The sequence below is a fragment of the Parasteatoda tepidariorum genome, chromosome 1 (genome assembly GCF_982258835.1).
Source record: "Parasteatoda tepidariorum strain Cologne lab strain chromosome 1, Ptep-v5.0, whole genome shotgun sequence".
Lineage (NCBI taxonomy): Eukaryota > Metazoa > Arthropoda > Arachnida > Araneae > Theridiidae > Parasteatoda > Parasteatoda tepidariorum.
Window position 1 is genome coordinate 53,237,224 of NC_141755.1, and position 18,719 is coordinate 53,255,942.

At 25.9% G+C, this 18,719-nt stretch overlaps 1 protein-coding gene across 8 annotated transcripts in view; it reads left to right on the forward strand.

Annotated features, from left to right (window-relative positions):
* The first annotated feature begins 870 nt into the window (after positions 1-870).
* l(3)mbt (lethal (3) malignant brain tumor) overlaps positions 871-18,719 on the forward strand; it is a 46,478-nt gene continuing 28,629 nt past the window's right edge. The window contains exons 1-4 of one of the 8 annotated variants that reach the window (XM_071179812.2): positions 890-1,057; positions 1,721-1,772; positions 11,714-11,861; positions 16,855-17,190. In XM_071179812.2, coding sequence (XP_071035913.2) covers positions 16,911-17,190 — 280 coding nt within the window. In that variant the 5' untranslated portion in view covers positions 890-1,057; positions 1,721-1,772; positions 11,714-11,861; positions 16,855-16,910. The other 7 variants (XM_043043013.3, XM_043043016.3, XM_087164035.1 and 4 more) reach the window with 7 other exon arrangements.

Here is an 18,719-nt window from a genome sequence, read left to right on the forward strand (position 1 = left end):
TGTCCTGAAATCTAAACTATTTTAAGGAAAAATTGTCAAAATATCATTCAAAAATTAAAATGTAAATTTTGAATTATGAATATCTTTTGTATAATTTTGTGTGTGTTTTGTATAAGTATTACTGTGTACCAGATTTAGTATATTTCCTTATTTTTGCTAGGATGATCACGTTGAATCATTTTGATGAAAGTGGTAGATCTCGTGTTCATGTGTGCTTAGCCAACTACCCAGTGTCAGCCCGACGCAGTGATATATTAATTTAAATGAAAATGAAAAGTTACAAAAATATAGTCATACTTTTTATTATTTTCAAGTGTACATTACAAACACAATTTTAGATTACATTAAATTTATTAAAAAGGAAACTAAAATATATAATTGTTATGAAACATTATATTTCCATCTTTGTTTCAAATTTTCACTAAGTCTCAATTTATTTATTTAAAATTTATTCTAATTTGTATTAATATTAAAAATAAAAACAAAAGTTTAAACTTCTTCAGTGAAGCTGAATTAAAGCAAATAATAATCTAATTCGTAGGAATTTATTTATAGCCGTCATTTGTCGAGGGATTTCTGAAAATTTTAAATACGTCAGTTCAACTTAGAAATCGATTTTGCGGGGGATATTTATTACGTTCACGTCATAGATCAATTATCTTGTTGTTTTAAATTTCTGACAAAAATAAAACCGAAAAAGTGTTTTTTTTTTAAAAATATTCGAGAAAATTATTTTGTGTTTCAAATACATCGTATCACTTTCATATTTCTCTACCGAAATTTTTCCCAGTTTGAGGAAGATTGAAACAACAAGAAACTGGATGAAACCGAGCGCCGCAAAAATTCACCATCCAAAGGCAGAAAGGCAACCTGCGCAAAATCATGCGCAGTAGAGTGAAATTGTTACAGATATCGCTCCGTCACTATTTTGTTGTATATTTTGATAAAAATTATTTTTGCGGATATAAATTACGATATATTTTCCAACTGAATATCTCAGCAAGTATCTAATTATATGTTTTTACTGGGTACACTTTATATATTCTTTTTACTTTAGGTATTTACTGCAATTTAATAATTTTATTTCTAAACACATGTTTGCGCTTAACGGCATTTTTTTTTTAATTTGTCTTGAATAAGTTAAATTACATGTCTGCGTAAACATATATATTAATGTAAGACATTTTATCATTAAAAGTTTTAAAGTGATTATTAATTTAATTAGCTTTAATTATATTTTAGTTTGCGTGAATTTAGCGATTTATAACTACTTTCCTTTATGTGTAGCAATTAACACTTAGTTTTAAGGTCATGAAAAGTAATAACTGGGATAAAAGTTTGTTTTCTATTTAGAATCTTCAAAAATCACTATGAACTTTAAAAAATAGCCACTTTTTGTCAATCACACTATGATGATATATTATCATGTCGAAAATAATAATTGTTGGTATTTAAAAAGTTGTTTTTCATTTGTTCATTCAAGTTTTGCTATAAACAAAAAGATATTAAAGAGTTTTCTAATGTTTTGATTAAAATTATTACATTATTAGAATATTTTTGCAATTTATATAAACGTTTATGAATTTATTTAGAAGTTTTTTCCATCAATTTATTGTTTACTTTTAAAGGAAAATTTCCTTGATAATATTTGCATTTATTTATCTTTCTTTTAGTATGATATATTTTCTGATTGTACTTAATAAATTAAATTTCTATTTAGTTGGCTGTTTTTTTCGAAAAACAAGTGAACTTTATTTCTTCAAGATAAAGAGGTACTTTTTTTAAAATTCTATTTTTTGTTTACCTATATTTATTTATTATAATTCTTATCAAGAAAATTCTGCATGAAATATTTTTGCACATATTTTGTTATTTCAATGTAATTAAAACTTTGTATCTCATTTAAATTGTTACTATCCAATTATTTCAGGACAATATACAGTTTGACATTGAAAAAAATTTTGAATTAGATTTTGTATTTGCCAAAAAATTTTGTGTTAAAGTAGAGTTTCGAAAGATTTAAAATTATTTTTCTTTTACTTTGAAAATGGTATTTTATATTCATAAAATTTCTAAAAAGGATTTGCTGCTTATTAGATTTTTGAAATCATTCTTTTTGCTGTGTGTTGTTTACATTGTTTAAAAAAAAATTTTTACCTACTGTTTTGCGCTCATATATGTGTACCAAAATTAGTGAGATGTACGAGAAAGAAGTTTGCTTCCTTTCTTGCTATGTCTATGAGGAAATCAACAGAGTTAACTTCTTTTGTGTTTTAAAAAATTAAACTTGATTGTATATTGATTACATTATTAAAATAGTAATATCAAATTTTACTATATGATCAATTTTCTAATTTTTTTGCATGCTATTTTGACTGTAATTAAAAAGAAATTTTTTCTCCATATTGTATCACTAAGATTTATGTTCAAAAGATTAGTAGGATATATGAGAAAAAGTTAAGTTTTCTACTGTTGCTGTGTTTCTCATAAATTAAAGTTAACGTTTTAATGTTTTTTTAAAAATAAAACTTTGCTACACAAAATTTGATAATTATATTCCTTTACTATTTATAAAATAAGAATTTTATGTATATTTCTGTTTAAATACATTATTTCTGTTATAAATACAAGGAATTGTAACTGAATGAAGTTTGACTTAACGTTTTCATCATTTATTTCCATGCTGAAAATTTTGCTATTTAATTATATCCATGCTATTTAATTATATCTAAACCTTTAGAGTAGATTATTAAGTTTTCATGTAAATCAGTAGACAAATTAATATTATACAATCATAAAAACTAATTTAGTTCTATCAAAACAAATTAGCCATATTTGTCCGATTTTGTTCACTTATGTTTTTAAATATGCAGTCAAACTTTCTTAAACGAGAATGTAGAGACAAGCATAATGCTCGATTTGTAAGTCAGTTCGTTTTATAAATCACCATCGACCTGCTCTCACGTTATAAATCAGCCAAAATCATTACAAATAAAGGCTATAATGCAATAAATCGAATTAGTTAAATATTTAAAAATGAGTTATCTATTATTGTATTTATTTACATAATGAATTTCGGGACTTTCCTGGGCAATTGTTCAATGTACAAGATTAAACAATAGTAAGCATAGACCAAAGTACAAGGCCCTATTAAATTTAGAAAACAATGCGATTTATGGTAAATGTAAGAAAAAGATATTCTTACCGCAACAAAATAAAACGAATCCTATGATTTAAAAGTGCCCTTAGAATAAAACTCTAAAAGAAGTATCAAAAGATTGGTAAACGGAAAACCAGGTGGGTCAAGATCTAGGAAAAGGCCTAGAACTAGATGAATGAAACAAATTTTTAAGTTAATGATTGTGGTCATTTACAACAACTTAACAACTTAAGTTAAAGATAGTGGATAGAGTGTTCACATGAACACTCTATCACCTAGGCCACCACGTTCAAAAGAAACAAATTGAAGAAAATCTGAAATTATTTTAAATTACCAACTACAAGAGAAAAGTGACAGATAGAAAAGAATGGCTCAAAATCTGAGAGGTGGCTAGTAGATTTTAAATGGCTGTAGTGTCAGGATGATAATTATTTCCAAAAAACTTCAAAATTCCTCATCAAACTCAGTGATATAAGATAAAGATCGTGGTTATTACCCCATAATAATTAGATTTTACTTTAGAAAAAATGGGTTAGGAACATGCATGCAAGCAAATGAGTGATTGTCTATGCAAGTAGTATGGAATCTATTTAGTGTTTTGTACAGCGAACATTCTGTTAGTTATTGCAATTACTATACTGCCCATAGTTTCTTATTGTCAGTTGCTATGTTATAGCTGATGGCTTCAATTGTCTGTGTGATTCATAGCAAAACATATGATAAACCTCTTATTGCTTATTTACACCTTTATTGCTTTTGCATAGTGATATGGGTGGGAAATTTTCTCTCTTTCCAGAAAATTTTAATTGCAAAAGTGGTATATTTTTCTAGGTCTTACTTGCATTTTCTTTTATTTGTTTATTTCTGTACCATTTAAATAAAACCTTTAGGTTATAGTTCACAAATTATAACTTTGCAATCCACATAAAAAAAATTAAATTTGAATTTGTTTTACTTTTTATTTGTCTTATTTTTTTAATTTGTAACTAAATTTACCCTACTTCGCAAAAAAGATTACTACCCGGAAATGGATCACCTATATTTTTTATTTGGTTAACAAAATAATAAAGTATTGGCAGAGGGAAAAATTTGGCACCACTGTACTGGCTACTGCAGTTATAAAGGGTATTCCCCTCATGTAAATAGCGCTAGATTAGAAAAAAAATCATTCTGTTCTATCAGATGATGGTGATGTCATTCTTTAAAATTCTGTATGATCTAGTAAAGGAACACAGAATCTTCACTTAGTAGCAGTAATTCTGATTTATATAACCCTATGCTCTCCGCTCAGAGAGTGACCAAGAAAAGTAAGATTTCAGCATCAAATAATCTTGGTGTAGGCATCAAGAAAAGTCTTGGTAAAAAAATTATGATCTAAATCGTATTATACTTAGTTTTTTTTATCACTGATTCTTGATTTTATAAACTGATCATATAACTTTTTTTTTGCTTTTCATAAAATGTGACAGTATTATGAAAATTTTTTTAACTTTTATTTCTTTAAGAGAAATATTCAGTTATATCAATATATATTTTGTTTTCATTTTAGGTATTCATCTATCAGTTCAAACAGATTTAACATATTTTTTTAAACAGATTTAGACAGTTCCCCAAATTTTTCGAATTGAACATAATTTTAATTCCAGTTTTACATTTACACGTAAAATATACTGCAGAAAAAATTAAAATTGTTATTTTATTGACTTGTTAAATAAAATAACAATTTTTATTATTTTATTTAACTGTTTTTTTTTTATTAGGTATGCAATAATGAATAATTTGTATAATTATTCATTATTTCATGCCTAAAATGTTCTCAATATTAAACTGAAAAATTTTTTTAAACATTTTTTTTAAAAAGTTTCTATTGCTTATTTTATCACAGGCTCTAGATAGATAGAAATTAGTTCACAAAATTGTTTATTGTCCTAACATGGTCATATTAAATGTTTAAAAGAATGAATAATTTGACATTTTCAAAATTAAAATTAAATCATAAAATATCCACAATATATATGAAAGTTCTAAAGTTTTAAAAGATATAATTGGTTACATAAAAATTAGAAATAACAGATTAAATCATTTGCAATGAAATTATGTGTAAATAAAATACCATCTTCAGTAGAATGAATGAGACTGATAATTTCCAAAACATTATAAAATCGTGAGTAAATATCCCTGAGAATTCCAGGCTTTTCATTGGAATTTTCAAATTCCCAAGATATACTACAGTTTCTGGATTGTGTAGTCACCCTGATTTAGTATATTCATCGTTTCAATTTAGTTGTCCGATATATTTTTTAATTATTTACTGAGACATATAAGCATAATAGTTAATAAAGAATTATGTTTTCATTTTTCAGCTTTAAACATGATTAATGGCTTTTAAATAATGATTTTGATGTATTGTTAATACTTTTTTCTCTTTGTATGAAGGGGAAAACTGAAAAAGGCGTTGGAGTTGATAAAAATAATCCAATTTTGTTTACTTGTTGTTTTATTTTATTATTAAAAGATATGCAATAATTTTCTTTGCAAACTTATTTATCTTAAAATTTTTTTTTGCCTTATCCTATTTACATTACTTGCCCATCTTACTTACTTACAGTTACTTACTTACCCATTTCCACTATTTTTTGCTTACTATTTGCTCGGTATTAACATCAACAAAAGTTTCAATCATATAATTTACAGAAAGGTCTTTTAAGACTCTTTTTGAAATAAAGTTTTGAAAAAGAACTTTCTGATTGTAAGTTTTTTATTGCAAGTAATTTCCTATTTTTGGACCAAAACTGCAATAAAAAAGACTTTTATAGTTTTTTAAAACAACTTATAAATACAATGCACTATGACAACTTAAAACTAATTTTATTTTGACCTCATCGACATATTTTTGTTCGTTTTTTTACTTGAGTTAGTGACATTCTTGTTGTGCCTTCTAAATTTTTCTATATAAATTTTGAAGTTATTTTTCTCAGCTGAAATGCTGAATTAAGAAGAGTCTAACAGAGTTCTGCTAAAAAATTTGAAGATGATTTCTGTAAAGAGTAATACAGGACGTAAATTAACAGTTCCCACAGAGCGATTAAATATAACAAATAGAGACTAAAAAAATGTGTATCTGTTGCCCTTTGATCACCACTTTCTCCTCGGAAAATGCACCCCATGTACATTTTATTATGTTTTGATAATTATTTTGAATATTTTATAATATATTTCAAATATTTATTTTATTTCAAAATTCGTCTCCATTTTAGCAATAAGTCTTGTATTATTTAACATATTTTGAGAAATGCTTTGTTGTTGTTGTCTATGCATACAGTGCTAGGGCAAAGATTAGAGTCCTCCAAAAGTCTTGATAACAAGATTGAGAAATGCTTTGAAAGAAATATTAATATAAATGTTTTTTTTACTATTTAAAAATTTTAATTTTGAACAAAATTGTCTCATGTTATAAAAAGTGGTCACTGTTAAAATTGCTACAATCGGTCACTGGCCAGTTGCAAAATTTCTTAGTTTTGCCATATAAGGAACAACTAACTTTATAAATTTTTTTTTTAGAAGCTTGTGTGAGAAAATACAACTAAAAACTGTTTAAAATTTTAGGAGCTAAAATTGCTTTTGCTACTCATTACCATTTGCAAGCAACACTTTGCAGACAAAGGTCAGTTCTCACTACTGCTTGCTTTCAGCTTCGACGCCAATTAATTAAGTGTTGTGATGTAAATAGTTTTTTTTTCTCTTTCTCCATAGATTTTAAAAAATTTTTCAAAGAAAATAAAAAAATTCATTAAAACAGGACAATTTTAATTGTTATTATAACATGCAACATTAAATATGTTGCTTAAATATTTTTTAAAAATGTTTGTTCATTTTTTTACTAATAATTTTTTTTCACTATCTCATTTCCTTTGGGGTGGTGGGATCTGCCATTTTGGGGGATACTGGAGTAGAAGCCGATTTTTATATGATCCTAAGGATGCATAATTTGTTTTGGATACAAAAACTAGAAAAAACACAACACAAAAACTAGAAAATGTTGAGCAGTCAGTAATGCAATACTGTAATAATAATAATAAAAAAGAGTTTATCATGGGTTTTTACCTAAAAGTACTAATAAGTTTGTCTTACATTACATACTAAATTTCTTAACTTGAACGCAGTTATAAAAATTGTAAATATGATTAAGTGAAAAATTGCAAACCAACTTTTTTCTAATATTAGATTAACAAACAGAATCATAAAGTTAACAATTTTCATCTAACCAAAAAATTAAAATGTTTGTTGTTACTCTGAAAACAAAATTCATCTGTAACTAATACAGGACCAAATTAATGAGATAGTCTTTTCAATTTAAGAAATTTCCTTTTTTTTTTCTTCATTTTTTTTAGATATCCTGCTGGCTGGGTTATGTTTGTATGCACTTTTGATTTGAATAATTTTTAAGATAAAAAAAAAAGAAATACAATGATTAATATTATTTTTTGTTTCTTTGAATAATCTTTTTTAAATCTTCTAATATAATTAAATAAAATATTTTTTGAAAAAGCCTTTTATTTATTTATTTTTTTGAATTAGCTCATAATTAAAAACTAAATTTTTTTTGTTTTTGAAAAAATTACGAAGATAAATTTTACAAATGTGCAGGTGACAGGTATTAGGTGTCATTTTTGTATCTTGTATTTGTAAGAGAGTTGATTTTGAAAGAAAAAAAAAAAGTCTTTTTTTTTTTTTCAGTAATGTGAAAATATCCTATTTTACAGCTTAAATTTGTCTAAAAGTAACTAAAAGATACTTTTGAATTTATTTTAAAAATTTTTAGAACATAATTCTTTGTGCTTGATTTTTTATGATTTTTTTAATATTAATTATCAAATTGCTTGAATATAATGATTTAGTCACTTCCTTTCTGCAACAAGTGAATCAACTGTTAAATTTACATGAATCTTATATCCAAAAACACATACATGCATTAAGATTATGCTTCTAAATATAATTTCAATAAAAATATAAGATTTTCATAATTTTAAATTATTATTATTCACTCAGTAAGACCAATTTTTTTTTTAAGAAAAAGGATAGTAATTTTTTAAAAATCTTTTTCTTTATTTTTATAAAACAAAGTTAAAAAGTAAGTAACTATGAAAAATATCCCCAAGCAGATATTTTCATCATTTTACTTAAATTATTTAATAGTGTTGAAGTACTAATGTTTTTGTATGAATATTTTTGAATTATTTGTGGTCTGTTTTTTGTGTTTTCTTTTCAATTTTCTGCAAATCTGAATTTATTTCCCTCTTCTAGTTACTATACAAAATTCTGCTTGATAAAAGTAATTTTTAGAAACAATATTCTAATCAAAATGATTATTTTATTTATTTCCATTTAAACTATAATAATAAAAAATAGCATTGTATTCCTTTGGTATTTTTCTTATCTTTATTTGTTCATACTCAAAACATTCATTATACAATTTGTACAAAAATTAAGGGATTCATATATTGTACCTTTTAATTTGGCTTTCAGTTTTATTTTCTTGCATTGAGTGCAGTTGTTTAAGTAATAAAATCACATTCAGTGCAGTTGTTAAAGTTATGTTCAGTGGATGGGTACTAACAGAACTGTGAAAAAGTTACTTTATTCAAAACTTTGTGTCTTTAAATCACATGCAATACAAACGAGAAGATGGTTGAAGTGTAAAAGAGGACACGAAAAAGATGTCCAAGTCCCAAAACCATGAAGAATGTAGACTCAAGTCCTCAATCGACTGTTTGGCAGTAAAATCATAATTTCATTTAGAGCGTGAAAAACCATTTAAGAATATTCCCCCCTTTATAATAGCAAAAGAGAAATTGATTTGTTATGCACAGGTTTTTGATGGTTTCAATTGTTATGTTATTGAGACACTATCTAGTGTGAGAAACTTTTCATGACAAATTCTGTTTAAATTACTATGTTACGAAGACACTATCCAGTGTAAGGAAATTTTCATAAAAGATTCTGTTTCAATTATTATGTTACGAAGACTATCAAGTGTGAGAAACTTTTTGTAACAAATTCTGTTTCAATTATTATGTTACGAAGACACTGTGTGAGTAACTTTTCATAACAAACTCTGTTTCACCTTCATTGGTTTCTTAAAATTTAAAGTTGAGTGAAAAGTGAGTCCAGACAAACCTAGAGTAATCCATGAAGTTTGAAATGCTGAAAAGATGTTTTCAAAATATTGAACTGCAAACAAATTACTACAGGATTATGATGTGAAAATTAATCTTGAAATAATTTATTTGTACTTTGATATTTTGAAAGCATTTTTTTCTGCATTTCAAATTTTATGGTTTACTCCATGCTTTCCCGAACTCACATTTCTCTGAACTTGTCATTACTTATGTAGGCAAAAGATAACTTGCCATTAAGGATTTCTCCCATAGTATATCATCCTCTTAAATATTCTTAGTCATAGCATCTAGGTCAAAAAGGTAAAATTTTATGTTTCAATACTATTGGTGAATTTTTTTAAAAATTGCATTGCCTTCAATATATTTTTTTTTGATAATTAAAAAATGTGATTTTTTTTATATGTAACTTTTGTTTAATGGTACTTTTATTCTTGAAAGTATGTTTTCATGAAAAGAATGATTATTTTTTATATAAAATTTAAGTATTGAGATTTTATTCACAATATTCTTTCTTTTTGGGAAAGGTTCTAAATTATTAATATGTATAAAAAGAAGAACTGTTAAGAACATTTTATTGGTGTAAAATACACCTAAAGACATCTTTTATTACTCAGATTTCCAGGTATACTAACATGCAATCTGAGCAACTCAAGGTCTTTAAATTTTCTGATTAGTGCAGACAATATTTTTGTTGCAAAAATCGATCCAAAAAAAAACATATTTTCTTATAGAAAACGTGCTTTGCTTTAAAAAAATTAAGATTTTCGCCCCTTCAAATAGGTAGCTGCAATCTAGGAAATAGTCTTAGTTGGCCTTATCAAACATTTTCCCTCACAATTATGAAATTTGTTTTTCCCAAGGTATAAAGTTAAGAAAAAGAAGAAAAAAAAACTTTTTTTTTGCAATTATTCTCTATTTGATTAATAATATGACCGAAATCATTTTAAATTGTTAGGTACACAAATTTTTTAACATTTTAAACAATAAAACACAAAATATTAATTGAATTTGATAAAAAATTTTAGAGCAATAAAATTTTAAAAATAATCTTGTTTTTAAATCTTCAAAACTGGATTTAGATAGGTTACTACAAATAGTACGTTTTCTCTGTAAAACAGCAACCTAAACATACTTTTAATATTCTAAACTGAAGAAAAATGCATACTCCTGAATTAAAAAAGTTATGAAATTTTATCAATCAGTGTGCTTTTTGGTGGTTACTAATGTTACTTTATGAATTGTGGTTATTATTGGTGGTTACTTTTTGAATTCATTTTCTAGTGTTTTAATCTATTAATAGTTTGAAACCTAAACGAAGTTTCATATTTATATGAAGTGTTTCATATTTATGAATTATGACATATTTACCATATTTCATAAAATGCCTAGTTTTGCCTCTATTCTGAAATTATTAACATCTTTTGAAAAGTGTGAAATTGTTTCTGTTAATAAGTTATTTCATTACTTTAAAGAATATTGTTATTGTTTTCAATTTCAAATTTTTTATTAGTATTTTACAATAGTTTAATTTATCTGTAATTAAAGTTAATTTAAATATAAGGTAATGGTATATAGTTTCTGCATTAAAAAAAACCATGCGTTTAAAATAAAATTTTAATTTATATTATTATTTTAAATTATATTATTAGTTTATCAAATGTTTTGGAACTTTTCATGTTTTTAAATGTCTATTAAAATGACTTGATTTTTTAATAGTTATCAATACTCCTAGATTCATAGTTATACTGTGAAAATTCCATTTACTAATATTCAATTGATGAATGAAATTATGCATCATAAATAATTTGCGGAATTATATTAAATTTGCCTATTTAATCAATCGTATAACTTTTGTAGATTTCCATTATTTATACAATAAAATTTGGCGATTATTTTATGGTTATCGGATCTTTCGTTTTTTGTTTCTTCTTTCCTATTTTCCTCTCTTTAAAGAAGAGCTCCACCAATCAAATGAGAGAAAGGGAGTGATCCCCGCTGATCGAATAGAGCCGGCGCATAGCTTACTTTCTGCTTTGCTCTGAGAATTTCCCACATCAGTTGAGGATCATTGATAATAAAATGGCGGCCGTTATCTTGAATTATTGTAATCGGTCTAAATTTGTAGTTAATGAAATAGACTTCTGAGATCGAAATTCGACGTTCCATTTTTATCTGCAAATGAGAGGGAATTTTACTTATTTTTTCTATTATATATACGTTTCTTTATTTTAGTTTTTAAGTTAAAACATGTGCATAGTGGTTGTTTGTGTATCATCAGTTACTATCCTGTATCAGGTAAAATACTTATTTGTTCTTGGCGCCACTGCGTATTTTAAGAGAAATTTCTTTTCCTAACAGAATTTTAATTTTATAGTTGAATGCCTGGACATGAAGTTTAATTTTGTGAATTATCGAACTGTTTTTTGATACATAAAAGGTCTTAAATGAAACGTGCGAGCGAAAAGTACCACGTGACCTCTCCTAGCCGTCCGCTAGTATATGACTCGTGAATGTGTGTGGCGGTGGGTGAAAATTGTTTTTGATTTTTTAGTTTTTATTTTGAAAGTTATGATTTCAAACTTAAAATTAGGATGTTATTTACTCGTTTATTTAAGGGAGAAAAAATGTAAGTTAACTTCTACTCTTTATTGTTTTAATTAATTTAAAAAATGTCTAATTTTCCGCTAAAGTAAATTTGAATGAAATGATTATTTAGTTTACATAGGGCCACGATGCTGTTATTTTGCGGTGTTTTTTTAAAAATGCATTGTTATGTGTTGAAAAATTGTTTTAAAATATTGATTAGTTGTGCGTTTTATTTGTTTGTTTGTGAGTAATATTCTATTTATATTGATTTACATAAATATTTAGGAATTGCGCAATATAGTAAATTTCCCCTACGATATTGAGAATAATAGTTATTGTGTTGAGTGTACGTTCAGTTTATGAGACAGATAAAATGCTGTTGATTTTTTTTTAATGTTTTGAATGGATAAAATATTTTATTGATTAAATTATTCGAAAAAAATTTCCATGGTTATTGTTTGACAATTTATTTTAGTAATTATTTGTTTATGTCTGCTATTTCACTTTGTAAACATTTTACTGTTCTACAACATAGACAAATTGATTTAATTGCATTCTCTGTAGTTTAATTTCATAATAATTGTGGTTGCTAGTTTTTTTTTTAATAATTTTAATTAACTTTTTTACTTCAATTGTATTTTTTTCTTATTTTATTGTTGATTAAATTTAAGTTTACTTTCAGAGTCATTAATCTTGATCTTTTGTTTAACTTTTGTGGTTGTTGATTTTAAAACATATTTATATTTCTATCAAATGTGTCGATAGGCCATTTTTGTTGGGAAAATTTTCATATCGTGATACTGAATAATCGCTAAATCTTGAGGCTAAATTTTCGGGCAGTGGCCCGCAAGAAACTTTAAAAAAAATCAAAGAAGGGGACCAACTTTAGTATAACTTTTAGCTACCCACAGACAAATATCTATTCTTTTAAAAAGTATTTTCAAGTTTAAATTTTATTTGGTGCGTTTGCAATTGTAGTTGCCACTACAGATCGTACTGAAAGATCCCTTTTTTTGTATTTTAATTAGGCTTTTAAACTGTAAATTTTTTAATCTGTTTTGTGAATTATAAATAATTTTCCTTCTTATTCTTAATTTATAAATGATTCTTTTATTATTATGGATATATATCTCTGATTAGTAAAAGTACTATAACTCAGAAGGTTATTTTTTTTCAGACACTAATAGTTAATTAATTTAAAATCACAGTTTTATTGATCACTTTTATTTTTGATATGAAGGTATAATTCTTTAGGAATTAAATTGTCGTCTGTTTCGAAACATTTTGACATGTCACAAAATTTATGAATTTTTCGTATGACCCGTTGATCAATTAGAAACGAGATTTCACTACATGATAATAAAAAAAGTTATCATGTTAGTTTTTAAAATTAAATGCAATGCAAATCAACACAAAAGTTTTTTCTCTCAAATCTTGCAGTATTAAAAAGATTCACAAATTTCTCTGGTGTCTGTTGGATTAATTTTGATGCATCAAAAGTTGTAGTATATCGGCAATAAAAAATTCCTTGGCGATGTTCAAAAAAGTCCTTGATTTTTCTAAATATATGAAAATATAAAAATTTTAGTTAGAGAAGTGTAAAGTTGATAAAATATAGTCTTTCAAAAGCAGTTAGGTCTACATAATAAAGGTTAAAAGTTCTAATAATAATATAAAACAGCAATAGAAGTTTAACTCTTTGTTTAAAAATAAAATTAATGTTGCATAGGTTCAAAATAATGTTAAAGCAAACTTTTTTTTTAGTAAATTTAGCAATATTATCCACAGTATCCACCTCTCTTCCACCCCTTAATTACCCCTCTCTTCTGTGTATGGAAGATTTATGAATTAAAACTTAACCCAAAAAACATTCTGGTTGTCTCACTGCTTAAGGCAGTGTAATTGGCATTAAAACTTCAAAAATTATAAAAGTGATTGATATGAACAAAAATTGCTATGAATGCAAATTATTCACTGTAATGCTATCGGTTTGATATTAATAATCTTATAAATAAAGTTCCTAGGTTTTCTAAGCAAAGAAAGCAAGAAAGTATATTACTCATTTTAAATATTGTTCAACACTACCTCGTTAAAAAGAAAAAATATTTTTTCCCATTTAAATTTTTCACATTTATATATCTGTGGTGCAGATTGTTATGGTTGAATATTGAAATAAATGGTTTTGTTTATACTACTTTTGTTTATACTAATTGTTTCATTTCTGTAACTTAATTTTGAATTGTATTTTCTTTCTTTTTTTTTCTTCATTTAAAGGAAATGTAGCTATTAATTTTATTAGTTTTAAAGAAGGGGTGTAGCGTAAAGTGTGTTAACTTTTGAATTACTTGAATTTGACCATTTTTATGGATTGTTTTAATGACTTTGACATTGTTATGAATATTTGACCTATTTTAAAAGCTAGAACTTTGTATTTTCAACTTTCATGATTTTGAAATATTTTGTTTGAACCTCAGATTTTAGAAATCACCTTGTTATTGTATTTAAATAAATCTATTTCTATCATTTTTAGAGTTTGAAAAATAATGAGCAAATAAAATATATTTATTAATATTAAATATATTATATTTTAAAAATGATAATCTTCTCTGGTAACTGCTATAAAAGAACTCATTAAGGAGTTAAATTTTACTTGAAGTTTTATTTTCCTTTAAAACATATTTATTATATATGTTTTATTATTTATGAAACATACTTAAGGCATTTACAAAAAAATTTGATATTGACCAACTTATTCTTATACTCTAATTTTCACAAGAATTCCTTGGATTCTGCATTTTGTAGGAAAGTTTTTCGATATTTAGTTGAAAAGAAATCAAAGAAATTCACAATGGTGCATCAAAATTCAATAAACTGTTGTTTAAATGGCTATTTATCCCTGATAAAACTTGCAAACCACATGTAAACATCTAAGAATTCAGTTTGAGAAGCTTTAAATAACCCTATAATATTTTAAATTATAATATTCAGTAATCTATATTTTTTAATAAATACTATTGACTCTTAGAAATATTTGGAAAAACTGTTTTTAAAGAATTATTTCTTTATTAAAATTTTATATTTCTTTTTAAATAATAGAATAACTAGTTGCTAGTTTGTTTTTTTAAACAATTATTTAATATTCTCCTGAAAAGAGAGTAATCTCTGTGTTTTGTATTGTATGATGTCAAAACAGAATTATTTGGACACAATAATTCTATGTTTTAGTACTGTTGTTATTTATAATATTAGTTGATGATGTTATTTAATATAATACTGAAATAGTTTATTTTTTATCTGTGTTTTTCTATTTGTTGTGATCATTTTTGTGTCATGATCTGTGGCCAAGCCTGGGCAACTTCCATGCAGCACAGCACCCCATGAGAAACTTTAAAAAAAACGTCACAAAAGCGTAACAACTTAAAAATATAACATGTAACCAACCCGGCCATGCTTCTACTTTTTTTTAAAAAAAAAAGAAAAATTGCAAGTTTTTAGTTTAAAATTCATTTGGTGCTTTGACTATTGTAGGTGGTGGGACAGATCTCAATACAGAAATATCCTCTCCTTGTTCTCTACAGAATTCTAATTTTTTTTTCTTCCAACATTTAAAAATAACTAATTGTTTTCATGAAAAGTATATTTTTTATCATTCATGTAGAATGTTTTTTCTTTTTTTGGAAAATAGATCCATTATTAATGTATTTATATGCAGGGTTGGCAAGATTTTGCCGCAGGTGGAAAAAACCATGGTAAATAGCGGGAAAAACCGTCCTGGCAAAAACAGGTTTTTGCCAAGCAAATTGGCAAAAAGTGGCAAAAACCTATATTTTTCAAGATGAGAGGACAAAAACACATTTTTGATGCAAAATTATTCCTAAAATTGAAATATATACTATAAATATAAATAATTACAAAAAATTAACAAAATTATTATTCCATACTTAAATCATAATGTAAGTAATATATCATTTTAGTAGTTTAAAACATTATTGATTAGAAAATTTGTGATTATTCTCTTTTTTCCAGTGAAATGAACTTATTTTAAATTAATATAACTATAATTTAAAACATAAAATATCTATCAACATGTGTAGTTACACATGTAATAATTGTACAAATAATAATTTTTTATAATAAATAATAATAGAAAAATTTTGAGAAAAATCTTTGGATCTCTTCAAGAGAATAACGTATGGAGAATTCTTTACAACCACGAAATTTACAAAAAATATGACAAATTCGGTGGGACCGACAATGTGAAAACTATTAAAGCATCACGCATTAGGTGGCTGGGCCACCTCTTCAGAAATTCTGATGCCGTCCCTGCCAAAAAAGTGACTTTTTCTACAATTGAAGGGACGAGACGTAGGGGATGACCACCTACAAGATGGATAGACAACGTTGAAAAGGACCTCAAGCTATTGGGAGTCAACCGATGACAGGCCGTCGCACCGGACAGGGCCAGATGGAGGAAAATCTGCGAGTCAGCCTTGGCCTGTGAAAGGCTGTTGCGCTTATGAAGAAGAAGAATAATAAATAATAATAATAATATTATACAAATAATATTTATTTATTTGTAAAAAAAACATTTATTTAAGTATTCTAAAATGAAAAGAGGTCAAAAACTGTCAATCTTTTAAAAATTATTACCCTTATTTTAATTATTAATATGTTAAAAATAATTTTTTCATGTAATGTATCAAAATTATTATTCCTTATGATTGATTAAAATTTTTTTGAAGTATTTTGTAATAATATTTAATCAGCAATTTAGATAATTTGGTTTTTGCCGGTTTTTACCAGGTTTTTGCCACTGTCCTGGCAAAAAACCCTTTTTGCCGGCAAAAACTCCAACCCTGTTTATATGTAATAATTTTATTATTGTGTTTTATGTTGTAATTTTAATTGAAGTATTTGTTTTATTTTTAGAGTCTATACCCATAATGGGTTGTTGAATTATTAATAAATAGTTGTTAGCATGTGTAATGGCTGTGGTTGTATCAACTTCTTCTGTTGTTTCCACTACATCAGCTTGCCTATCTCCACAACTACCTCTCTTATCATTACGTGAAACTGTTGCGAAAATTAACATGCCTGCAGTTGTTCAGGGTCCTGTTGTGAATCCTCAAATGTCTCATACTTCTACTTCAGTATCTGCTGCCGTTGAGCCTTTGTTTAATTTCAGTATAAGCAATGGAGAGATTCACCCTGTTACTTCAAATGCTGTTCCTAAAATTGCAGTTCCTCCTGTTGTTACATTAAATGGTTAGTTTTAAATGTTTTCAGTTAAAACACTCAATGTTGTTTTTGCACATGATTTGATGTTATTTTTAAATGAATCTTCAGTTAAAATGTTAAGTTAAAGAAATAGTTTTTTTTCCCTTCAAAAATTAAAAATCATATTGTGCATGTATATAATGCAGTGTTCTTACTGTCTTCTGATGAACCTAGGTAGTTTGGTTAATCTATCTTTAAGATAAGGAATTTAAAAAAAAGAAGATAGCCAAAGGAAGAAAAATGTTTGATTCAGGCTCAATGAAAGGCTATCGACAGCTTCAATTAAAGACTATCGACGGCTTCAATTAAGGACTATAAAGGGCTGAATTCAATTAAAGACTGTAAAGTGCTGAATTCAATTAAAGACTGTAAAGGGCTGAATTCAATTAAAGACTGTAAAGGGCTGAATTCAATTAAAGACTACAGTGGCTATAAAAATAATTATACTCTAGAAGTTTCAGAATGTCGAGAAAATAAAGGAAATTCACCTTTTAAAATACAATTATCTGCCTCGTATTAACTCTTGTGATAGAGTGCACGAGTAGGTTCAATAAATAAAAAAATCTATTTTTAAAATTGGCAAATATAAATAATAATTAACATTTAAAAATATTTTACTTTTCTAGTTTTAGTGTCGTCAAGGGTTTTGCAAGAAGGAAAAGAAAATATTTCTTTTTCAGTTTTTGTAATTCCCCTAATATGGTCATTCGCTGTATTTTGTCAAGGTTTGGCAAAATGGTGCAAACCCTACTGCAATGTGATTTTGGTTTGTACAATTGTATGGGCCATAAAATCGTATAATAATATACTTCTGACACTTCATTTTTAAATGCAGTATATTCTTAAAATTGAAGAGACGCTAAAGAAATTTCAAAATGAGTAGTTTTTGATATAGTAAGTTAAGAACTAAATATGTTCTAAAAAGTAAAAAAATATATTCTAAAGTTAGACTCATTAAAACATAAGAATAACTACTAATAAATATGTATGTAAAGATAGCTGACTATAAGTCTAAATACAACAACGATAAATTTATTTTTAAAAGTAAGACAAACGCAATTATGCATTAAATAGAAAAGAATTGAAAAATCGCAATGAACTTACATTGTGATTTTTCTGAAAAAATTCATTTTCTATTTCGAAAAATAGTTGGTGTAGCAAGGTTTTGACAAGAAACCCTTTGACATAGGAATTCAAATTGACATAAGGTGGATATATAATGCCAAGGGGAGAAATATTTTTTGACATAGCAAGGTTTTCGAGATATCGAGAGTATACTGCCATTAAATTAAAGATAATAAAAGTCATTAGGTGATTTCGTAAAACCAAAAAGCTGTCATGTTACTTTCTATTTCAAAACTTGTTGAATTCTAAAATCTTTAGACTCCTAGTCCTGCAGATTTTAATCGATGAGCATTTATACAATAAAAAATATAAAATGAATAAAAATAATAAAATTTTCTTTTAAATAGTTTAAAAATGTAATTATACTTAAAGTCATCAGCATAATCCAGTTT